The 26215-nt window shown below is 36.4% G+C and overlaps 1 protein-coding gene across 3 annotated transcripts in view; it reads right to left on the bottom strand.

The window, feature by feature from the left end:
- Positions 1-23389, bottom strand: part of Mindy3 (MINDY lysine 48 deubiquitinase 3) — a 64918-nt gene extending 41529 nt beyond the window's left edge. For 2 of the 3 annotated variants that reach the window (XR_006148370.1, XM_042685981.1), the window contains exons 1-8: positions 23087-23389; positions 14314-14393; positions 9835-9895; positions 7689-7862; positions 4628-4679; positions 3613-3727; positions 1285-1358; positions 181-260 (exon numbers count right to left, since the gene is read on the bottom strand). Coding sequence is in view for 2 of the 3 variants with exons in the window: in XM_042685981.1 (XP_042541915.1) it covers positions 181-260; positions 1285-1358; positions 3613-3727; positions 4628-4679; positions 7689-7862; positions 9835-9895; positions 14314-14393; positions 23087-23180 (730 nt within the window). In the remaining variant the exon portion in view is untranslated. The remainder of the gene's footprint in view (positions 1-180; positions 261-1284; positions 1359-3612; positions 3728-4627; positions 4680-7688; positions 7863-9834; positions 9896-14313; positions 14394-23086) is intronic. The other variant, XM_042685980.1, reaches the window with a different exon arrangement.
- Positions 23390-26215: the final 2826 nt, after the last annotated feature.

Genomic DNA, 26215 nt, shown 5'->3' with positions numbered 1-26215 from the left:
AAGATTATCTGGCTCCAAAATCTATACCCTTATTGTTATGGGGCCTCAGAAACTGTAAAGAGTTCTTCTATGAGAAAGTACTTACCTTCACCCCTAAGTAAGGTAAGAGCCATGAAATGGATGAAAATCAATACATTCCACTGAAAGAGTACTCACATAAGAAATAAAGAATATACTTACGCATTCCTGAGCATTCTCTATCACCATCCCATACATTAGAAACAGCATGTCCTGTTAGTAGGAGGTTAATCAAACTTTGGCTAGAAATAAAATTTAAAAGAAATTAATACATGAATAAAAATAATACCAAAGGAGCAAAGTCCTGGCTTTTTATATTAAATTAAGGAAAACCTTAAATTTCCCATTTTATAAACCCAGCCTTGTTAAAGACATCACAATACATATTATCACATGGTATCTGTTATTAAATACATACAGATACACACTTAACTCTAAGATACCATACTTAAGTGGATAAAAAATGATATATAGAGCCTGGTTCTGGTAGCTCACACCTGTAGTCCTAGCTACTCAGGAGGCTGAGATCTAAGGATCATGGTTCAAAGCTAGCCTGGCCAGAAAGTCAGTGAGAATCTATAATCTCCAATTCACTGTCAGAAAACCAGAAATGGTACTATGGCTCAAATGGAAGCGTATCAGCCTTGAGCACAAAGGAGTTCAGGAATAGCACCCAGGCCCTGAGTTCAAGCCTATACCCAAACAAACAAACAAAAAAATTATATATAGACTGATAATTAATATTCCTATCTTTAACATGTAATTATTAATATATACAGATTTTGATGGAAGATATATGAATTTTAACCACTGACGCAAAGAGGTCTAAAAAAAGGGGTTCATGTGTAAAAGTGGATTAACTGTTACTCTTAGAATAATTTTGGTTAACCTAAGCTAAAAAAGCTAAAAAGCTTAAGAGGTAAAATGGGGATTTGTTTCTCCCAATCAAAAAAAAAATTCTAAGAACACCCTATTTCTAGGCAAAAATGAGATTTAAAAACATCTCATAAATGAGACATAAAATAGAATTTGTGTGAATACCTTCCCACAAACATCTTAAAACAAAATGTTCTGACACTAAATAGTGCATACATTAACCTAAACTGAAAGTTAGCATGGCACACATAAAGCAAGCAATCTGTAAAGCACAAGACTTACAATCCATGGATGTTAAGTGTGAGCAGTCCTGATTAGCAAGATTACCTGACTCAATCATCTACCAGTCAATTGATACAGAAGCCCCCAGGAGGAGATTTAGTTCCTTACCTGCCATGCCCATATACAGGATCTATCAATGGTTCACTCGTATCTTCAATTTCATTTTTTATATTTTCAATGCCCTAAAGAAACCAGTAATTCGTTGACTTAATTTAAAAACTAAAATATGAATTATGGTCAGTTTAGTATGAATTAATAAAGTGCAATCTTTAAAGTAACATTTTTTTCAAAGAATTATCCAGACTTGAAGAGGGAGTGCATTTGAGATGAAAACTGTAATAAGTAGCTTTCTAAGAGTATCTTTTATTTGCTCTCATAGGCTGTATATAAAGAAAATGAATGGACTTGTATGTAACATATCTAATGCTGGTCAAAGGGGAAAAATAAAACTTAACCTTGAAGGGAATGGAGAATATTTAACAAAATGGCAACGTTCATTAAAAATTAGGCTAAATTAAATTAAAACCTAATATAACTATTAAGGCTACTAAGTGATTTTTACATTAGGTCATTTAGACAACTTACTAATACTTATATAGATGCATGGCTTCCAACAGACATAAATTTAAGTATATGAAAGTACAGCTGGGACATAAGAAAATGTAAATCTGTTTGTTTTCTCTCAAATATTGATAATTCAAATGTATACCAACAAAATAAAATGGAAATTAAGAATAAGAAGTTTCTTATTTTCTTGAAAATCAGATTTTTTGATACTTTTTAATCTCTCAAAAAGACAAATGCCAAAATAAAGTTCTAGACACTGGGCAAGGACAAGAAAATTCAGGATTCTAACTTCATCAGCTCCAAGTGATATGAGGTGACATTAATTTGCTATTTACATAATTCTCACCACTACTTCCATCACCTTATAGACCACTTCTAAGAACTAAATAGATAATTAACAGTCAAAATACTCAAAGACAGCAGGGGAAACAAATAGATATGTGATTTTGTGCCTGCCACCCTACAAACAATCAAGGAGGCTACAGTGAAGTCAAAACAAATAACAGAAACAAATGACACAATCCCCTTCAAAGAGCACTCAGAAAAATGACTAACATAATGATGTACTGGTTGAAAAGGAGAACAAGCAAGAAATATCAAATGTGTTGGGCATAAAACACCGGAGAATGAACAATGAAGTGCTCATAAGCAACCAGTCATGTTGGCACCACCTCAGCTACTCCCAACACCTATTCAACTGTTTCTGGTTCTTTCTTTTATTTATCTTTATGTTGTACACCCAGTAATTGTCTAACTTTTCCTATTTAACTTTCTAGATATCTTCCCTTTTTTCACTGTCTTAAATTAGGATTCACCTATAATACTTTTCTAATTTCCCTAAACCTAGACTTATATTTCATACATATATCAAGTCTCTTAATTATAAATTCTGATCCCAATTTAAGGCATCTCGTACCAACAAGATCCTAGCCCTTCCTTGCTGAAAATTTTACTGGTTCCAATTTTGAATAAAAACTTAAGTATTTCTGCATAATACATAAGACCTTTCAAAGAGACATTTTTCCATAGTTGACTAATCTTCCACTATTTTCCTTCTGGAATATTATGCTGCATTTGTACATAATTTATTTCTCAAATATATGTTATACTTCCAATCCCTTATACCTCTAGACTTGCTTCTTCACTGCTTAAAAAAAAATTCCTTATGCAAATTTTGGCTCATCTTTCAAGTCCCCAAATCCATCAAACTGTCCAATAAACATTAAGTGATAAAAGATTGATTTCAGACATGGTATATCTAGTAGAAAATTCAACGGGGACTAATAAGCTACCAGAAGTATGAGACTGGCATTTGAGAGAAAGGCTAGCATACATACTAGAACTAGCCACTCCATATGTGGAGAATGAACTATCCATAAAGCAACTGCACACAGGACCAAGCACATGAAATGTTTGTAATACTAAAATTCAGAAGGGGAGAGTAAAGACAAGAAGATAACTTGTACAGAAAGTATTGAAAAAAAAAAAACAACAAATGACAACAACAAAAAGAATTGTAAGATGTTATAGGAAGAACACTAACACAGTGGTTTATCAGATTAAGTCAAGAAAATATTCCAGAAGCATGTGAACAGGTCAAGTATCAGACATTGCTAAAATTAAAAACAAAATTCAAAAGAACTGACAACATCTCATAATTGGAACATTACCGATTACCTCTTCAGTCCAGAAGAATAGAGGTAAAAGTAAGTCTGAAAATGCTTAGTAAGTGAATGAAGAGGAAATGAGTTAATTTCTTATTAACAGTCTAAGATTTAGAAACAGCAGTGGGAAATGGGCTATTCATCACAGCAGGAAAACAGTACTAAAATAATAAATGGCAGAAAAGAAGCATCTTCTTAAACAAACCTTGGTCAGTAACACAGAATACAGAAAAAGCAATACTCCAAATTTGTTTCCCCACATTGAATACTGATCCAAGACAGCATCTTTTAATTCGGATAAACTTCTAAATGATCTTTTACTGGAGAGGAAAAAGAGAAGTAAGTATTAGTATCATGGTGAGATTTGTGACATTTATAAATGGGAGAAATTTAGATTGTCTCATACATTAAAAACATACAAACAGTACATTTTTATTACATTTCAGGTTTCTGAATACTAATTAAGCCATTCCAAAAACAAAAAAAAGCCACTGCTGACAACTACCACTACATACAATGTATACTACAAAGACAGACAGTTTACTTGACAAGGAATCTCTTCATCTCTTAGGTGCAACACTTCTCATCAATATTATTGAAGAATGTATCTAGAAAATAGAGTGGTCCTCTTTAGAGAGGTATTTAATAACCATGAAAATGCTTCTGAAGCCTGAAGATTATTTGACAAATGTCTAAGCACTAGTCCTATGGTATACATTTGTGGCTTTAAAAATAAAAGTGTTAACTTTCAAAATATGTGCCACCTACACGTTCTATCAATATAACCATCCTTACCTTTTGTTCTGTAATAAAAAATAAAATAAAAACCTGGGCATTTTTGATTAAAATATTATAGAACGCATACTTTGGCAAATAAGTAATTCTAGTATTTACCTCACTAAAATAACTTATGTTCATTCAGGGCAGAAAGACATAAAGCTAAAATAATTTTCTTTCATTGTTAATGATGGAAGGATTTAATGTTTTTTAAAAACTATACTTTTATAGTTAATTTAGGGCATTTCATAATTTAATTTGCATATATAACTCATCTTGTAATTTGAAAGCAAATTAATCCTCAAGCAAGGTATTTAAATTGCACACTTAAGTAGTACAGTAGTCTATAAAATAAAATCTAGGAACCTTTCCATAGAATGAACAAACTTAAAATGGCAATGTGTCCACAAGTTAAGTATTTTAAATGTTCTGATGTTACTTACTGAATTAATGCATGAAATCGCTCAAAGCCAAGCTCTTCGACAGCCAAGGCAGCTATACATAAAAGACACTTTTCAGCACTACACACGGCAAATAAATGACACAAGATACACAGCAGGCTGTAAATACTGTCAAGCAATCAAAATTTCCCTATTTCTTTACTCCTTACAATTCTCAGTGTATTTTAAACTATACAATAACATCAACTTACATTTCAGAATCTTACTGTGGTCATAACTAAAATGGATGTCATACTGAGAATGTGGAAGTCATTACATAAAAGTATTTCCTTTTGATTCAGCTATGCTAGGGAAGTCTGTAAATGAGGGAAACTTAGCACCGTGCTTCACACGTCACTTTCACGTGTCCTGCGCCTTTTTCAACTAATCTAAGTAAAATCATCATCGCCAATCTGCCTCTTACTTCATATAAATTTTTAGGTTTAATGCTTTATTACCAAACAAAGCACTGAAATTAATTACACAGGTTCACCAACAGCTTTAAGTTTGTTTCCTTATTTTTTTTTTTTGGTATAACAATTGAGTTTTCAGTAACTTATTTAGATGTCAATGAAGTATAAGAAAATGAAAGCATTTTAATCAAAAGAATGTTGGTAAGCACTTTACTGAGAGCCAGAACCTTCTGTAAGTGCTGTGACAGTTTGGTATCACTGAATCATCACACCATCTCTCAGATCTCCTTCTCCCAGGACAGGGATGTGAGGCACAGACAGGACCCCTCCTAGCAGCAATAAGCACCAGCACTGACACTCAAATTCGGTCTTTACAAATAGCTGCATCAAAATGTCTGCTTTGTCACAATTTCTTTGAACAATTTCTTACATTTTTATAATGCCAGTCTTACTGCTTTCAAATAAAAAATACCTATTCCTGAATTAAGGAAACGGATTCATTATAGATGCAAAATCCAATTCTCTTAAAATTTAAAATGGTAGCATTAGATTAGCTGTTCAAAGCCTAGTTTTAATTCTCCATTGCTTCAAATTACTTTGTAGTATCTTGGCAAAGTCCAAATAGACTAAATAATCTTCAGATTATATGGGAAACAAACTGAAATTGAACCCGAGTATTCATTACTGCAAACAAGTATGCATTACCGACCAGCCAAAAATATACACACCACATAAGCCAATGAAATTAATGTTTGTACACAATGTACTATTAATGAGAGGAAAACACACTTAAGATTTTAAGATAAAAGTAAAAAGTCTACCTAATCTTTTCCAAATTAAACCCTTTTGTAATTCTTGATTATCCCAATAATTTTATTAGTAATACGATCAAAATAGAGATAAAGAGAGTAATTTAGATAACAGAGGCAAGCAAAAGAAAAAGCTTGGCAGGCAGGAATGGTGGAAAATAAAACACAAGAAAAAGAATGTAGCTAGGAATAAAGGAAAGAACAGGTAAAATAGATTGTTCTATGAAACAAAGATTTTAGTGCATGTTCAGTTCATTTGCCAATATCTGATAAACTCTCAAATTTTTAGTTACCAAAATGTTTAAAGATATGCAAAATTAGAAGCATTTTAAATGTAGTTTTAGTTTGTGCCAACTTTTAAGATGAGGCACAAAATAGAATGGGATATATTTTTTTGTAGAAGAATTCATATATCCATCTAAATTAATCCATCTAAAACATATATCCATCTAAATTAGTTACTGAAGTAGCAGATCAGGCATAATGAGGCTATTCAATCTGAAACAGTGTAACTATCAGTATCTGAATAGCATCTTCCACAATAAGTACTCCATACAGTATTAACATCCTGATAAAAAATATTATATAAAAAGATCATACTATAGTTTTTCACATATTTAATGCTGACTACACACATATATTTTACTGTACCTTTTAAAGAGTTCAGTGATTCTTCTCTCAAAATTTCTATGTCCAAAATGCATCCTTAATGTTTTAAAACCAATCTTAAATAAACTGTTTTATTATCATTTTTGTAAATGCTTTCCACTTAACTTCAAGTGTCATTATCAGCAGTAACAATGTTAAATTCTTTTTGAAAGGCAATTCTTCAAAGGCTTGAAGATAAAACATCACCCAACTGTTTAAATCTTTAAAACTGTTTCTTGCTAATGTGCTCCTAGAACCTGCCCAACTCAAGACATTTTAACTGCAGAAGATTAGAAAGATGACAAGGACAACACAGGACATTTCTACCCTAAGAGGCAAGGGTACCTGGTAAGATAAATCCTATATGGAAAGCAGGGTACATATCAAAAGCAATTGAAATTGGTTTTCTAAATGTCAGGTATCTAATAAAGAAGAAAAATTTCTATACAGATGGTATTAGTGGAATGTACTCATGGCAAAGTAAGTCAGTAAGCACTTGGGATATCTGAAAATCACCTGTGAGCAAGATTACTCATCAGAAGATGAAAAGCAATTCTTAACTAGTCTCTGTAGCACTGAAGTCTCCCTTTCACTTGTTCACTGTGGCCAATCACGTAAGAATTTTTAAAAACTAGAAGCTGCAGCTGTTTCTTCTATGAATGAGAATAGCTATCATTTTAGCTTTTTAAAGAAAAAACTTAAATCAAGATATAGAAAACACAAGTATGATTACCTTAAAATAATCCATATACATAACAATGTCCAAAATTGAGGGTTAAAAAAAAAACGGAATGTCAATAAGAAAAATGTCTCTATCTTTAGAAAGCAACTAAAGGTATTTCAGAAATTTAATGAAGTCATAAGCCCCATTTATTTACAATAACTGGGAAAAAAATAAGACACCTACATAGTATACAGATGTTCTTTAAACTTTCTAAACAACAGTGCCAAATCTGTGGGGAGATGGTTATCAACAAGATGTATTTCTTTTCTCTCTTTTTTTTTTTGAAAAAAAAATTTCAGTACTTAAAATCAATAAAAGGAAAACAGAAAATATTAAGATTTATTAGTTAAGTTTAGGCTTAGTGATACATTATGTATGAAAGTTAAAAATATTTTCTCTTCTAATTTTTCAATACTTAATAAAACAAAAGCACAAGAAAATACTTAGTTCAGGAAAAGAATGTATCTTACAAGAATGTTCCACTTGGCAACTAGACTCTGCAGGAGTCCCAGAAATACTAGCAGTTTCCTCAGCTGTCCTTCCTCTTAACCATGAAACGAAGCAGTATGATCCAGAGTTGTCACAAGAAGCACTTTCTAAAATATCGCATAAGGTATGACAAAGGAGCTCCTTCTGCTCTTCCTCTAAAAACAACCAAAGTACAAGTTATAATGGTTTTCTTTGACAAGAAAAAATAAAAATCCCGTCACAAACAGTATTAAGAACATATTCATTTTATAACAAAAATCAAGCATTTTAAAAATGGAGAATCTATATAATCTACAGACTGCAGACAATACTTTGGAAAAACAATGTGCTGTGTGATACTAAAACAATGTGATTAACTAAAGTATCACCACTATGGGAAAATACATGATGTTTGGAATAGCCTCATGGAGATGATCTCTGTTAGGCTGCACACAGAGCTGTTAAGTTCTGCTGATTGCAGAACTAAGCACCAGATCAAGACCCACTGAGACCCCTTCCCCCCTACTAAATTCTGTCAGACCATCCTGCCCCAATGGAATGAGAATACTGTCAGCACACATGAGACCACATTCATAACATCAGCAGAATCCTCAGGATGTGCTGCAGAACATAAAAGCTGCTGTGAATATATTGCGGTAATCTGAGCATCAAGATTTTGTTGCAAATGGCAGAAAATATATGAGATTCACCTCCCCCCTTTTCTAGCAGTGTTAACTCCCCAGAGGCAATGTCATTTTCAGAAACCTTCAAATACTTTCTATAGGATGTAAATATATTTTCACATTCTCTCTATATCTATTTACATTCTCTAAAAAGCTAAATCATACAACATGGTCTCTATCTCTTCCAATGGATTACAAATTCTTCAAAGGCAGGGTCTGTGCATTTATTAACTTTAACATAGTCAAAGTCAACTATCTTTTGAATAGTTCCATCAATAAATTTTGTATTTAACAAATTATATACAATAACAAGAATACAGCCATAATACTTTAATTCTTTAAATTCAAAATCATTAGGTTCTGTTTGTCATGGTTTGGAAAGCTGCTACAGCCTTAAATAAAAAACTACATTGAATGTATCTAACCTTTTTGGAAATTATTGTGAGGTTCATATGGAATTAAGTAAATGAAAGAAAAGATCTTTGTGCCAGGTTAGAGTAATACAAACATTTGTCATTATCAGGTAGCACACCATATATTCCCAAATAAATCATAATATAGTTTCATTTGAAAACTGATTCAGAATTATTTGTAGTACTTGCATTAAGCAAGATATTATAAGATGTTGAATGCAAAGGTATTTTGATATCTTTGCCAGCACTAAGACAAACATATATATATATATACACACACACACACATATGTATGTATATATCTATATTACTATTCTCTACATGTGACATCATCCAGAAATTTTGAGAACTGTATGTATGCTTTAGCAGAGCACCCAAAGTTTTTTTTCCCTTAGTTTCATTACCTTGACTTATATCTTTTAGTGATCAGGAAAATCAATATGGAAATAAGTATTTAAAAATTTTGAGTCACTATGAAATTTCACATTTAAAAATAAATCTCAGGGGGCTGGGAAGTTGGCTCAGTGGTAGAGCGCTTGCCTTGTATGCCTGAGGCCCTGGGTTCGATTCCTCAGCACCACATAAGCAAAAAGAAAAAAGCCGGAAGTGGCGCTGTGGCTCAAGTGGTAGAGCGCTAGCCTTGAGCTGAAGAGCTGAGGGACAGCACCCAGGCCCAGAGTTCAGGCCCCACGACCGGATTGAAAAAAAAAAAATAAATAAATAAATAAATAAATCTCAGGGGAAAAAAATCCCACAATATTTTTTTTTTCAGTGCTGGGAGCAAACCCAGTCTTGTGATTGTGGGGCAAAAGCCCTATCACTGAGCTATAATATAACCCTTGTTTTATAAGACAGTAACTTACTCAATAGCCCAGACTGGTCTCGAACTTTCAATCCTCCTGCCTCTGCTCCTGAGTGTACAGTACTGCACCACTATGTTTGGCATTCAGTTTACTTTTAGACAGTTAATTTTAATTGAATTATTGACAATGAATGACGCAGAGACATCTTTAAACACAGACGATGAACAAGTTTTAAAAGAGCTGGCATACCTGAGCAATCCCGCCATGATGACTTCTCAGAAGAAAACAGAAGCTTCTTCAAAAGAAATGCCTTTACACAATTAAAGCAATAATGAGAATGCATTATAAACATAATTCATGTAATTGCAAAATGGGAAATACTAACTTGAAACGCCTTTCTGATCTTTTGAATAATTCCATAACATTTCAAATTATTTCTCTTCATAGTCAATAGTTAACTATGCAGTAATTAATTAACTTGGACTTTAAGTTTATGAATTTTATTATATGTCAATAGAGTTATCCATCCCCAATACAAATTTTCTAACAAGTAGAAAAAAAATGATTCAAACTATAGTCACATAAGTAGAAATTACAAATGCTACTACTCTATTTACAAAGTGAATGTCATATAAAACAGGAGTAAGTCTAAATTTCTCAGATTTCTAGGGCTAGTTACACTTAAATACAGAAACAGTTCTTCCCTATTAGCTCTGATCTGTGAAAGAAAATTTTCAATAGTAAGAGTTTAAGGAGTTTATACTTTCCTGGTTTAAAAAACATATGGCCTAAAAGAAAAACAAAATGACTCTAATGTTTCCCTTCTGTAAATAAATTATGTGACATCAGTTACTTGACAGAAAGGAGTTGAGTGCAATATAGTTTTTCCCTTCTCAAAGGGCAATTCATCTGAATTGCTTTGTTTAAAACAGAAGACCTTGGGCTCCACTATTAAAATCTGAATCTGCAGAAGGCATATCCAAGATAAAGAAGTTTGATGACTCTTTAGGTGTATTTGACAACAGAATTTGAGCAGAAAAGGGGGCTACGTTAAGACAAGTAGAAGTAGGTTTAGAACTTGGTTCACTACTTTATTAATGATGGTGCAAACTACAAAGGGTACAGTGTTCAGTATGAGAAAATTTATGTGAGGTACTTTGCATATATCTAGAAACTCATGAGCAATTGAAGATTTCAACAAACTAACTAACTGCTACCAACATAAAATGGAGCAGTGTAACTAAGTACCTAAAAAATTTTTGTGGTAGGACAAGGACACCTAATATTCCAACATGAATACAATCAATATTGGTATTCTGATTTATAGTATAACCTTCTAGTCTTTTATTTTTTATGTGAGAATCATAATGGCTATATTGTTTCTCATGTTTTCCCATAGGAATTCATAATCATAACTGCTATATCAGTATTTGTCTATGAACCTATCAAAATTTATATAATAATTGCACATTTAAATTATGCTACTGGATACCGAGTTGTAATTTTTTTATTACTATAAATATGAGCTTTTTTGAATACAATGCTTTTCACATGAAGGATTTCTTCTGGAAAGATTTACAGAAGTACAATTTTTGCATTGTTATGATTCAACATGTAATGTAAAACTATTTCCCAGAATTAAAGTACAAATGTGTACAAGATAGTATAGCTAGTATCAGCCCACCGGTACATTCTCTGTTAACTATACTTTTATATTTAAATTTTTTTAAAAGAAATAGGATAGTACTTTGCTTACTCTTTGGGAGTTCTAGAGGGAGTGCTTTGATTCGTTTGTTTTCTAGCATCATTCCACCTGTTACATCTGCATAGTTAAACATTTTTCAGTGACAAACTGCCATCTTAAGTGAAGGTGACATTATACTGTAATGTCTTCTATACTTACTTATAATGAACACACAATACTGATTAACCTTTATTTGTATGGTTTTGGTTTTAATAATGTGAGGGATTACTTTATGTTGTCTCTCTACCTACTTTATATTCTCACACAATGAAAATTCAAATTATAAGATTTGTGTGCCTCTTATAAATAAATTATTAGGCTGGGAAGGTGGCTCAGTGGTAGAGCGCTTGCCTTGCATGCCAGAGGCCCTGAGTTCGATTCCTCAGCACCACATAAGCCAAAAAAGCCGGAAGTGGCATTGTGGCTCAAGTGGTAGAGCGCTAGCCTTGAGCTGAAGAGCTGAGGGACAGCTCCCAGGCCCAGAGTTCAGACTCCACGACTGGACCCAAAATAAATAAATAAATAATTATTTCAATGGTCCATGATGATAGGCTTAGGATTTTAAAAATTAATTCATTTTTATTATCTTTAGAAGTAGTTGTACAAAGGAGTTGTCAGTTAACAAGGCAGTTTATGAGAACAATGTATCTTGATCAATGTCACTCCTTTCAACATTATCACCCATCCCTCCCCTACACACCTCTTCCTTCACACCATTTTTAAGTACACTGAATTTTAAACTCTTATGATTTCGTAAGTTCAGATTTAACTATTCATAGGCTTTCATGGAAATCCCTAAGGTATTATCATTGACAAAGAGGGTTTTGTTTCTAAAATCTAATTTATGCATTTTAAAGTATGAGCAAAGAAATAGTTTCAATTAAGCTAAGTTTTATTTTCCAGTTGTAAACATATCTCTCCCTTACCTATGTTTTATTGCAAATCTAGGGAATCTTTTTTGCCACTGCTTCTTTTTGCAAATTAAATTCAGGCATTACAGAATAGGAAGAATGTGTGGCACTTACCAGACAAAAAATTTTAAGTTTACTGAAGTATACATGATATTTTGAGTAAACCTGTCTTTTGAGTGCTTTTTTGTTAAAAATGTCTTAGTAAGCTAGGCACAGGTGGATCATGCTTGTAATCCTTGCTACTGATGTGGATGAAATCTCAGGATTGCAGTTCAAAGCCTACTCAGACAGAAAACTTCCTGGGACTCTTATGTCCAACTAATCACCAAAAAGCCAAAGTCAAGGTATGGCTCAAGTGGTAGAGCAGTAGCACCAAAACAAACAAAAATTTTTAAAAAATGAAGTTAAAAATGAAAGGGTGACATTGTCCAAAAAGAAATTTACTCATTACCTGACTTATGAAACTGTAACCTTTCTCTATCACTTTTAATAACAATAAAAATATTTTTAAATGAAAAAAATAAAAATAAGATCTAACTTATACATAGAGAATCTTCAATTTGGACAAGATTTCCTCTTGATGATCACTTTTTTCCCAGTTTCTCAGTGCAACAGCTACAATTAACTTCTAGTAAATCAGTAATTCTAATGCATACTCCAGACATTCAATTTTTCTTAATTTTACTACTGCAAAAAGTCAACATATTTATTCTTTAAAGAAAGTAATGATCTTGAACATATTTTGGCATTAAGCATTAGAGGAGATTTTGTTTTTGTTTAATAATATTTAAGTCTATGGAGAATAGTATTTGCGGGAAAAATGTGCCTTGTAGCTAGCATTTTAAGACATTCTTTATGCCTAGTTGATAATCACATTAAATATCTCTTTTCTTTTTTTTTGGGTCCGGTCGTGGGGCCTGAACTCTGGGCCTGGGTGCTGTCCCTCAGCTCTTCAGCTCAAGGCTAGCACTCTACCACTTGAGCCACAGAGCCAATTCCGAGTTCTTTTTGTCGCTTATGTGGTGCTGAGGAATCGAACCCAGGGCCTCTTGCATGCAAGGCAAGCGCTCTACCACTGAGCCATCTTCCCAACTCTAAATATCTATTTTCAAAACATGATTAAGACATAAATTGCGTAACTAAAACATATAAATTAGTTTATTTTATAATACTAACATTACACTGCTGTTCAGACTGAAAACATTTACACAATAAACTGAAAATTCTTGATTTTTAAAAATAGTATAATTAACGTAATTTTATAGATCAGTCTGAAATTCAAATATATCTAGATTAAAAATCAAATTAAAAGATTTTTTTTTTTTGTCAATTATTAGGGCTTGAACTCTGGGCCTGAGCCAGGATGTCCCTCAGCTCTTCTGCTCAAGGCTAGTGCTCTACTACTTGAGCCACAACACCACTTCTGGTTTTCTGGTGGTTAAATGGAGATAAGAGTTTCACAGCTTTTCCTGACCAGGCTGGCTTTGAACCTCGATCCTCAGAGCTTAGCCTCCTGAGTAGCTAGGAGTACATGCATGAGCAACCAGCGTCCAGCTAAAAGATGATTTTAAGACATTAAAAAATCAAATTAAAGAATTCGGATAAGCCCCAGCTTCTATGCAAAAAGAAAAAAATAGTTATGAAATTCTGTTTGAAATCAGTTGCTACTCATTTCATCTAGAACGGACAAAACCATTGCCCCAAATAGTATATATTGTCAAATGATTTTAACTCTGAAAAAGTTTCAGGCCATGAAAATACAAACTCATCTTTTAAGAAACATCATTTTTGTGCAAAGAACAAATCAAAATGGTGAAATTACTTTGTATCTATATGGTATATAGTCAATAGGATACATTACAGGCCAAGATGAGTAACTCCTAATCTTACAAAAGTCAGGGAACATTTACTATCTTTTCTCCTAAAAATATAGTTAAAATGCTATTGACTCATAAGCAAAAGTTAAAAGCTCATCAGGTCTTGTATACACAGTATAAAAATTAGAAAACAAAAGCCAAGGATGAATCATTTGACTAAGTCTCTCTAAGGAGCCGATAAAGTAGTCGATGTTACCTGAACGGGTGCAATAACAGCACAGGGGCCACCTTCAAACTGTTCTAATGCAGTTGCCTCTGATTCACTAAACACAAACCCTAAAAATGAAAGCAAGACCAAAGATTAAAAATATAATTCAAATAACAACTAAGACAATTTTTCACTTGTTTTTTCATTTAATTTGCTGATATTTCTCACAACAGTAAATACCTATAAATCATCAGACACAGTGTTTCTTTTGAGATCAACGAATCCTCTGGAAAAGCTATGGAGCCAATGCCCCTCCTCCCGAATATGCATGCACACAATTCTGTACCTAAGAGATCATGGTAGAAAATAAAGTAGACTTGAATGAAAGGACACTAAGTCTATAATTTTTTTTTTTTGGTTGGTCATAGGGTTTGAATTGATCTCAGTCTCCTGAGTAGCTAGGATTACAGGTGTGAGCCACTAGCGCCCAGCTTAAGTCTATAATTTATTTCATAATACTGGTGATTGATATGAAGGCCTCAGGCAATATTAAGCATGTACGCTACACCACTGAAATACATTACCAGTTCCTAAATCTGACTTTCTAATAATTTAGTTTGCTCTAGGGAAGACTAAAGTACTTATAAGACACTTTCCAAACAATTTTTTTTCTTTTTCTTTTTTAATTTTTATTTATTTTTTATTGTGAAAATACTGTACAGAGGGGTTACAATTAGATGGGTAAGATAATGAGTACATTTCCTAACAAGCATTGTAGCCTCCTCCTTTGTTTCCCCTTCCTATCCCTTCCCAGCCTCCCCCTGCCCTCCCAAACAATTTTTTAAATCACCTGGATCTTTAAATCACACTCTGTACATTAAAAAGTAAAGGGCATCAGAGATGGTTAAGAGTGCTCACGATGGCTCTAATTTACTTCAAATACTTCCAACCAGCATTAACTGATAGCAGCTATAAGTTTCTCAGAGGGCCTTGAGGGAGATGTCAGGAGAATCCAGTTTTAATCTAGAAACTTTGGAGCAATCATTTCACCTCATTAGACCTTATGCTTAAAAGTGTCACTTTTTATCTTAGTATGCTAGAAATCTATCGAACTTTATCAAAGGCTAACATCCAGTAAACTCAGACACCAAATATTTAATGAACATCAGATGTTATTCCAATAATCTGGGATAACATTCATGAATGTTGAAATCTTTGGTCTGAGCAAACTGACAGTCCTACCAAAGACAAACAGATAACAAAAACAAATGAATCTAAAAAGAATGAAGAGGGTGCTGTCATTTCAGAAGGCAGTGACTTTTCCTACGTCATAAGGACCTTGAGGCTAATCTTGATGAAATTTAGGTAAAGACAATACTAAAGAGATAATATGTCTATGAGCATGGATTCAGGGAAATTCAATGCAGCTGAAGGGTAGGATGGAAGAGAGGGCAAATGGGAAAGAGAGATGACATTGTCCCTTCCACTTGGGTTCTTCTTGTTCTACCTTTCCCTTCTCAATTTTTCAGTCTCCTCACCAGCTCTATTCAAATCCTGGTGATCTCTACCCAGGTCCCGGCATTAGGATATATAATATTTTTCTTTTGATGTATTTTCTTTGGGTAATTTTGTTTGCTCTGAATTTCCATTATTGATTATAACCAGTTAATTCCCAGATTAGAACCCCAAACACAAAGCACCTAAATTCTTTCTAGTGGTTCTGTATGATCTGGCTTCTGCCTCTCTCTTTGCCATTTTCCTCCTTTAGCTTTCAGTCATGCTGAACTTCTTCAAGGTCTTCAAATATTCCTACCCAGGCCTCACAGTGTAGTTGTGTGCCACCAGGCCTTATTTGTTTCTTAACCTTTATGCATAATGTTCCTTTGGCTTCAACACCTGGCTAACCCTATCTTCAAAAAATAAAAAATTCTGACATCTTTCAGGTTTTACCCTAAGATTAGGTCCTCTTGGTACAAGGCACCGAAAGCTCATAAGCATGTTTGTCTGTATTCCATCTCTTGTCCATCTATTGTTTGAAGGCCTTTATCTCTCACTTAGAGTGCTGTTGCAAGTTTCAACTGTGTCTTCTAATTCTTTACCTCCTGTTTGTTTTTTGGGAGGAGGGGAGGTAGTGGGGTATTGGGGCTGGAACTTAGGGTCTTGTGTTAGCTACTCGGTACTCTACTGTTTGCACCATACACTCAATCCTTTTTTCCTTTATTTTCTGAATAAGGTCTTGAAATTTTGTCCAATCTGCCTGGATTATTATCCTATTTTTTGCTTTCCATGTAGCTGGGATAACAGGTACATGCAACTACACATAGCTTTTACTTGGTTGAGATAGACTCTTGCAAACTTTTTTTTTTTCCTCAGCTAGTCTTGAACCACAATTTGTGAGTCACTGTGCTTAACACCCAGCTTCTTTAATGACTAGCTATTCACAGAATTCCCCAGAAGAATTCTTTAGAAACAGAAATCAGATTTTATCACAACCTGCTCAATATTGTAATGGTCTAATTCAAATAGAATAAGATCCAAACTCCTTTTCTTAGTCTGAAGACACTACAGGATCTTCTGATCCAAATGAACCCTAGTCTATCCATACTTTCATTAGCTCCAATAACCCTATGTCCTTAGAACATCCCAGTCTTTTCCTGGAATGTCTATGCTTGCTCTGGATTGACTATCCTCCTATTCTGTTTACGTGACTAAATCACGATCATTTGTTGGGGTTCAAGTTAAATGTTAAATCATTATGGAGATATTTCCTGACACATCTATGTTAAATCCTTAGATAGCTCCTGACAAGTCTATCAAAGTAGTCATGCCTATCATCTTCCTGTACATCCATACTGTATTATTTACCTCACAGGCAGGCAGGCATCTTGTCTATTTTATTGGCTTCTGTTTACCAGCACTATGTTGCACACTCATTGCTAGATTAATGCTTATTGAAATTTCAGAAGGGAAGACAAGGAGAGTCTTTTGTTTCAAAGAATGCCAAGTTCAGTTTCAAAAATGTAAGACAACCATTTAGCAACATCTACAAGTGGAAGGGAGGTAGGGGCCTAGAGCTTCAGCAGGACTTAGAAGTGAAGAGAGCAACGTGGAGCTAGTGTATCAGTTAAAAATGAATGAGATTGTGCACACTGAAGATAATGAAGTTTGAGTGAGCAGAAGCCGAGTCAGTAACAGACTGGTGGAGATTAGAAAACAATACACAACTTTGAGTTTGACAGCATCTCAATGTTTAAAAATACTTCTGATAAGATCAGTGTTTAGAGTAAGAAATGTGACTTTTGATATTAAATAATAAAATTATTCAATGACAAGATTATGATAAGCCAGTGGGCCAACAATTTGGAAATGACCAGAGCATGTTCTTATAAATTAAAGAATGGGGAGGAGATCCATTTAAGGTACAAGACAGACCAATAAAGGGAAAAGTTCTCTGATGCAGTCTTATATTATTACATACTACAACCAGCTTTACTGGCTGAGCATTGGCATACTATCAAAAGAACACTCAAAGTTGTTTGGATACATATTTCTTTTTTGCAGTACTAAGGTTTTGTGCTTGCTAGACTGGAGATCTACAACTTAGGCCACATTCCAGCCTTTTGTGCTTCAGATGCTTTACAGATAAAGTCTTGTGGTTTTGCCTGTGCCAGTCTCAGACTGCAATTCTACTAATGCCATGAACTCCTTTGCAATTTTCCAATACCTTACTTTCATATGTTACTACTTATATTCATTCTGAAACAGTTTGACAATTATTGCCTCTCTAATATTCAATGTAAACTCACAGCTAAAAAAAGACCTGGCTTGACTTTAAGTCAACTGATCTTGGTGGAGTCAAAAATTGAATTGGGCCCTACTTTCCTCAAGTTAAAAAAAAAATAGGGTAGCTATACCTGTCCTTTGCTATCTTTTAGGGTCACTGTAAGAATTAAGATTTTTTGAACACATAGCATATGTGTGTGTGTGCATGACAGGCATATTTAAGTCTTTGAATTAAAGAAAACCACTAAGGAATTAATTTTGTCAAATGTACTTATAAATTATGAATTAAAAAAACTCATTAGGCCAGTTATAATTTAGGTATGTTAGAAAATAAAAAGAAAAGCTGGGCGCTGGTGGCTCACGCCTGTAATCTTAGCTACTCAGGAGGCTGAGATCTGAGGATCGCGGTTCAAAGCCAGCCCAGGCAGGAGAGACTGTGAGACTCCTATCTCCAATAAACTACCAGAAAACCGGAAGTGGCGCTGTAGCTCAAGTCGTAGAGTGCTCACCTTGAGCTGAAGAGCTGAGGGACAGCGCCCAGGCCCAGAGTTCAAGCCCCACGACCGACAAAAAAAAAAAAAGAAAAGAAAAAGAAACTATACTTAAGAGAAATAAAAAGCTTCTGAGAATAATAAAACTGAAATTATATGACCCACAGTATTATTATCACTTGGAAAGAAGAATGATACTGATAGCATTTTACTTGATATGTTAAACCACACTATAGTAAGTGCCAAAACTTTCAAACTTTGACCCAAATGAATGCATTTTAATGCTTTTTTTTTTTTTTTTTTTGTCAGTCGTGGGGCTTGAACTCTGGGCCTGGGCACTGTCCCTGAGCTCAAGGCTCTACCACTTGAGCTACAGCGACACTTTCAGTTTTCTGGTGGTTTATTGGAGATAAAAGTCTCATAGACTTTCTTGCATGGGCTGGCTTTGAACCGTGATCCTAAGATCTCAGCCTCCTGAGTAGCTAGGATTACATGTGTGAGCCACCAGTGCCCGGCAAATACTTGTTTTTTAATGGACATCACAGTTCCCCTAATTATTACATATCATTTTTTACCTCATTTAAACAAGATTACTCTCATCCTTAATAGTCTTTCCATAATCTCCACCCAAAGAAAACCACCACACTGACCTTCTACATATAGCAAAAATGAGTTTCTCCCTTTCTGAGTAATCTTTAAGTAAGACAAAATAGCTTGAAGGGGAAAAATGGTTTCTGAGTTTCCACGGTACACACCAGGGACAGGCAACCTATGGCCCTCAGATGCTTTCATAAGCAAAGTCCTATAAAAACCACCCTTTATACTTACTTAAATATACATAATTAGAACAATAAGACAAAAGGGGGAAATTAAACCAAAAGAAAAAAAAAAAAACACCAGAATAGAGAGCACTGAGTGCAAAGGCCTCTTTACAGAAAGACTGCCAACCCTCAGCTACACAATCAATACTGAAGAGACTCAATTCCTGGGTAGGTTAGATGCTTCCATTTATAGGCTATATATTACTTCTGTTAGATCTAGAAGACTTCTGTTTTGGTTTTGTTGGGATGTGGTCGATTTAACTACTATCATCTCTACTACTATTACTCTCCTGGTATAAACAACCACTGTTCCCCTGGAATTCTGCAGCTGCAACCATAACATATCTTAGCTCATCTTAGTGTCACTTTATCCACTGCAGTCTATCTTCAAACTTGGCAGCCCAATCTTTTTGTTTGGTGGGTCAGGGGGCCTGAACTCTGGGCCTGGGCGCTGTCACTCAGTTCTTCAGCTCAAGGCGAGCACTCTACTGCTTGAGCCACAGTGCTGCTTCCGGCTTTTTCTACTTATATGGTGTGGAGGAACTGAACCCAGGGCTTCATGCACGCAAGGCAAACACTGTATCAGCCCCCAAATCTATCTTTCAGCAATTTGTGAGATCCTGTGTCTACCTTGCTTCAAACCTTCCTTTTCACTTAGAATAAAAGTCCTGACAATGCCCTAGTACAGCTTAGGCCATATTATTTCCTACATCAAATTCATTATACGCCCCCCCGCCCCCTTCTCTTCCTCCTTTCAAGCCTCACTAGCTTCCTTCCTGCTCTTTCAGCAGCAGAATAGGCTTCTGTCAGATATCTGTTTGACTAGCTTAGTGACTCCAAGTGTTTGTTTAAACCTCATCTTAACACTAGGCCTATCCAGGTGACTCCCATCCCACTCCTTATCCCTTTACCTTCTAACTACTGCCCATGAATAATGTATGCTGCTTGCTATGTTTGTTGTTTGTCTCCCCTCCCATCCTAACAAGCTTCAACTACAAGGATCTGGAACTGGGGTAGTCTGTAGGAAGAGAAAAAAAGTGGTGCTGACAAACCAAAGAAACATAGAAAAAAAAATGTTTTCCTTTAAAAAGTACTGTAGGCAAATGTGAAGGAAAACAGGGAGTAAAGAAAAAAAATCCAAGTTTGTTTTTTTTTTAAAGCCTCCATCCAGCCTTTAAGTGCAGGGTGTCTTCAAATAAAAACTGGCCAAAAATAACGAGCAAAGAACCTACTCCACATTTTTTTAAATAAAAGGGAGAATTATCTAAAAATAGCAAACCAATTAAAACAACTATATGCCATACCTGTAGCTTATTGTTTTAACAGTCGTATCAAAATTATTTAAGCTGGCCAATATAGCTTTCTAAATAGATATATACATTAAACACTTTACACCTGTATCTTGCTTTCAACTGGCCAAGACTGCAGTTGTAAATTCAAAGTACAATTATGGACTACAAAATGAAGCCAGAGTTGATATCACATTACAAAATGACTGCCAGAATAACAATTTAGCAAAGACCTCTAAGAATTAAAGAATACAACAGTAAATAAACCCCAACCTGTAACAGATCATTCAAGGTATCTATCTATCTATCTATCTATCTATCTATCTATCTATCTATCTAATCCATCTGGTTGCTTTAAAATTTTGACCAACGTAAGATCTTGAAGAATTTACACAATAAAACTGCACCTTGTGGAGAGAACAAACTTTTAGGTTGATATGGTCCTCACTGAACTAACCCATAATCTTGTTAAGGAACTTGCACCTGACTAAAAAGTGGTGACAACAAGCAGAGCATTCTAAAGTTCTATTTAGAATAATAGTTAAACATTTTCTTCTAATTGTCCTGGCAAAGCCACAGGACTCTATGGCTAACCTTTACAATTTAAATCCTTTGTAAGTTAGTGTCACAGTAACTATTTGCTGTGTTTATATCAAATATAAAAACAATATTACTTTTTTTACATTGTTACACACTTAATAAAGGTTGACTGATTACAAGGGAAGAAACATTTTTCTTACTCATCTCCAGTTTTGTGTAGTTTACAACTGTTCATTATTAAATAAATCAAAGTGGGCAGTTTTAAAATCTGCAAATGCAGGCATTTAAGATATTAGAAAATAGTTAATTGACATAACTGAATGAGTAAAAACAGCCAAACTAAAGACATGTAAGATTTTAAAGCTCATATAAACTAGGAAATAATGAACACAGAGCTATATTAAGAGTTGGGAGACTCAGAAGTCACTCCTAACAATTTGTGCAAGTTTGGCCCAGTCATTTTTTTAACCTTGACGTCTGGTTTTCATCTGGAAAACAAAGAGTGACCAAATAAGTCACTGTTCTTATTTTACCAGCTTTAAAAGATATGTGTAAAAGGGAAGAAAGGCTTACATCCTAAATGTCTGTAACAATACACCCATTTTGAAATACAGACTTTTACTATGTAAAAAAAAAAGTCACCCAAATCTTTTGGCTCCAGGTGTTTTGTATGTGTATAGCCACTTGGGACTAAACTTTCCTAGTCACCTTAAGTAATACATTGAGTTTTAATATCACAACTTAAGAATTACGGATAGGGCTGGGAATGTGGCTTAGTGGTAGAGTGCTTGCCTCGAATGCATGTAGCCCTGGGTTCGATTCCTCAATACCACATACACTGAAAAAGCCGGAAGTGATGCTTTGGCTCAACTGGTAGAATGTGAGCCTTAAGCAGAAGAAGCTCAGGGTCAGTGCTCAGGCTCAGCCAGGGTAACAGAAGCTCCAGTGGCGCAGTTGGTCAGTGCAGGGTACTCACAAAAATTAAGGATAATTGCTAATAGCCAAGCCCCCAGTGCGGATCCCTGATACACTGCAGGAATGGAATAAATGGTTATCTTCGAGTAATTATTATTTGTATTAGCAATAAACTTCTTATATATACAAAAAAAATACTGTGTAGGTAGCACAGGAAGTGCTGTGATCCATAATATGCCCTTTTTTAACTGTAACAGCTCCAGATACAATCTTTCAACTGAAGATACTTTGGGCCACCAGAATGACCTGTAGCGAGCAAACCGTGGTTTTTTGTTTTGTTTTGACTGAGTACCACGCCCAGCCACATGATCAAGCCACAAACAACAAAACTGCTTTTTGGCATCAGCCAGTCTGATCTTTCCAAAAGGAATTTAAAAAAATAAATAAATAAAATAAAATAAAACCACTCCCTTCTTCTCTCTGCCAGATAACAGCAAACACGGCTCACAGAAAAGCCCCGCTTGGGGTGTGTGTGTGGGGGGGGGGGGAAGTGTTGGGAGGAGGGCGAGGGGGGTGGGGGGGTGTCAAGATCTGGAGGGTCACAGAAGCCGTGGAGAAACTGACACCTGCGCAGGGTGGGCTGGAGGTGGGGGCGTCCCCGCGCGCGCGCGCCGCCGGGCCGGGCCGGGCCGGGGCCCACCACCCTCTTCCCGGCTCCCCAGCTGGAAGGCGGGGCAGCCGCTGGGCGAGAGGCGGAGGTGGGGGTCAACGTCTCCACTGAGGCCAGCTGCAGCCGCGGCCCCCCCTCCGGCGTCCTCCCACCCCCCAACGCCGGGGCGGGCTGGGCGTTCCGAGAGCCTCGGGCTGGCTGGACGCTGCGCCGGGCCCCGGACGGAGCACGGGCGTCACCGGGCGGGGATCCCGGGGACCGCGGCGGGCCGGGGTGGGGGGCGCTGGGCCGGGGGACGGCGGGGCCCGGTACCTTGCGTCCAGCGGCAGAAGATGGTGTCGGCGAGGCCCGGGCTGCCCTTGGTGCCCCACACCAGCTCCAGCAGCTCTTTGGTCAGTTCGGACATGGTGGGGAACCGGCGGGCGGATCTTTGCTTTCAGGACTCCGGCCCCGACACATAAGGAAGGGGGGCCGAACTTCGGAGGCCCAAGCTGCGCGGTGGCGGCGAAGGCGACGGGACGTTAAGACCGAGACCAAGTGCGGAGGGCGCCCCGGGCAGCGACCACGCCTGTCATGCCCGCCCAGGGCCCTGAGAGCTCTTCCCTGCCGGAAGTGAACGTACTTCCGGTTATTCAGCTCCACCCCCTCCCCACATACACACACCGCGGGCCCCGGAATCCCCTCCCCGGAAGCGGAAGTGAGGGGTGGGAAAAGGGCTAGGAGAGGGTTCTGCGGCCTTTTGGGCAGTCTGAGCCCTTTAGTGCTGCTTTTGGATCAGGGGGACGTCCCGGAGGGCAGACAGGTTTGTCTCCCTCTGCTGCACCTCCTTTCCAGAAGGAGCTAAAAGCTCTGAGGCCCGAGCTGCAGTGCCTCAAATACATGCCCATTCCTGAGTCTTTGTAGTATTAATTATGCAGAACTATAAAGCAGTGGTTGGGGCAGCTCAGAGGTAATGTCCTTGTCTGTATGGAGAGCTGTGCATAAATTGGAAGCCATCCTCCGCTGAGCCTTGGTATCAACTCACATGAAGTCAAAGCAACTAGTGCTTGGAAACATGAGGAATATGGCGTCTTCCATTAGCCATCCTTCTACCAGGTATAACACACATTACACACCTATGTGCAGATAGCAACACAAAACAAAGAATCTGTAAGTGAAACAGCATTTTCATTCCCAGTCCTTGAAATGGTAGGGTAGGGTCTGTGGCTGCTAACACCTATTAAGAGAGACTAGGTTTTATTCATGGACTTCACATTTTGTTAAATTTAATTTGTGAAAAGACTTGGTAAAGTTTGAAAAGAAAGGAACTTACTTTGCTTTGTATTTTAAAACGAAAGAGCAAAATCTGTCTTTTTAAGCTTATGTTTTTTTGTTTGGGTAGTGTTTCTTGGAAACTTCTTTACCTTAGGATTCAATATTGCCTAGTTGTTAGAAGGCCATTCCCTGGTTCATACAGATTCTGACTCTTAGCTTCTGCAGGTACTAGCAAATTGTCCACTCTCTACCTTTATTGTTTTCTTGCTAAGATAGGACATACTTTTCACATAGGAATAGAAGGAAATAAAGGAATATAAGGAAAGGTTAATGCATGTAAAGGATTCATGAAAATAGAGGTATTCATTTAACTTGGGAAATTTTGTAGGAATTTGATGGAGTACTAAAATTTTCTGACATTTTAAGTTTTAGGCATTTTAATACAATAGTAGTAAATGAAACAAGATGCAAACCCAGAAATTTCTGATTCAGGATCTAGCATGAAGCAAGGTTTAAAAAGGTAGTTTTAATTCCAGAGCCTATGCCCTTAATATCTATGCTCACTCTCACCTGGTTTTTATTAAGTGTTCCTTTGAGCAAGAAAGGAACTTATGAAACATTTTTGTGTCACATGATAAGATCATATTTCTTTTTTATAATGATAACTGCCAGGAAGAAAAGTGGATACGATGATCTAAGGTATGAGAATCTGGAAATGGCTGGCACAGGAGTTAGCTGTAATAGTCATGAAGAAATGCCTATGGCTTGAATTAAAGCACTAGTACTGGTGATTTCAAGAAGCAGTAATTTCCACACATTTTAGAATTAGAATGGGTTCAACTTGATGAATTACTTGGTAACTATATACATATGTATGTATATATACATACACACACACACACACACACACACACACACACACACACACATAGAGATAGAGAATATTTACACAAAACTAGGATTAAATGCAACTGGCATCTCTTTACACATGAATGAGAATGAGTTGAGCCTGCTCCACTGCAGGTATGGACACAGGACTTTGTGAATAGGAATTTGGCTTCTGAAATCTAACATTCTGAAGCCACCACATAAAAACTGGAGGTTAGAACAGGCTCCCATGCCTCTGAAAGGAAGTCAGAGGGTTGGGGGTGGGGGTGAGGGTATGATCACTATGTGATACAACAGCAATAAAGAAAACATAGAAAAGTATACATGGGAAGAAAATGGGGTGGCAGCTTATTTTCATAATAAATTATCACAAATGTTGTAGCATAAACAACAGAAATTAATCCTACAGTATTATAGGTCTGATGTGTGAGAGGGATCTAACCAGGCTAAAGTCAATAATATATCAGCAGGACTGTAGGCTTTGGGAAGGATCCACTTACTATTCTTTTCCAGCTGTAAAGGGTAACTTGTATTCCTTGATGTATTATACTCATTATTGTAACATTCCTTGTTATTATTACTATTATTATTATTATCAATATTATTGCCAATCCTGGGATTTGACCTGTGGGCCTGGGTACTGTTCCTGAGCTCTTGTGTTCAAGGCTAGCATTCTACCACTTGAGCCCCAGCTTTTAGGCACAATCCCCATATCTCAGCCTCCTGAGTAGCTATGATTACAGACTTGGGAAAATTTATTTACTTACTTATTTGTGTGTGTGTATGTGTGTATGCATGCATGTGTTGGCCCTTGGGCTTGAACTCATGGCATCACTATCCCTGAGCGTTTTCACTCAAGGCTCACACTCTACCAATTGATCCATAGCTCATTCCTGGCTTTTTGGTGATTAGTTAGACATAAGAGTGTCCTGGTCTTTCCTTAGATCTTAACCTCCTGAGTAGATAGGATTACAGGTGTGAGCCATGAGCACCCGATTTCTCCTTGTTCTTTTGACCTAGTTTCATGGACTGAATGTTGGTGTCTCCCCCAAATTTGTAAATTGATATCCTAACTGGCAAGAAAATGGTATTAGGAGATGAGGTCTTTGGAAGGTGATGAGATCAAGAGGTGGAGTCCTCAGATGGGGTTTAGTGCCCTTAGACAAGATGGCTCAGTCTTTCCTTCTACCGAGTGACCATGTAAGAAAGTCCCATTCTTCAGTTTCAAAGGAGCCACTAGCAGCCTACAAAATCTGCCAGTACCTTGATTGTGGACTTTGCAGTCTTGGCAACTATGCA

Source organism: Dipodomys spectabilis, unplaced genomic scaffold (genome assembly GCF_019054845.1).
Source record: "Dipodomys spectabilis isolate Male_0828 unplaced genomic scaffold, ASM1905484v1 ptg000096l, whole genome shotgun sequence".
Lineage (NCBI taxonomy): Eukaryota > Metazoa > Chordata > Mammalia > Rodentia > Heteromyidae > Dipodomys > Dipodomys spectabilis.
Note: the sequence above shows the minus strand (reverse complement) of the source record. Positions and strands in the feature narration are given on the sequence as shown.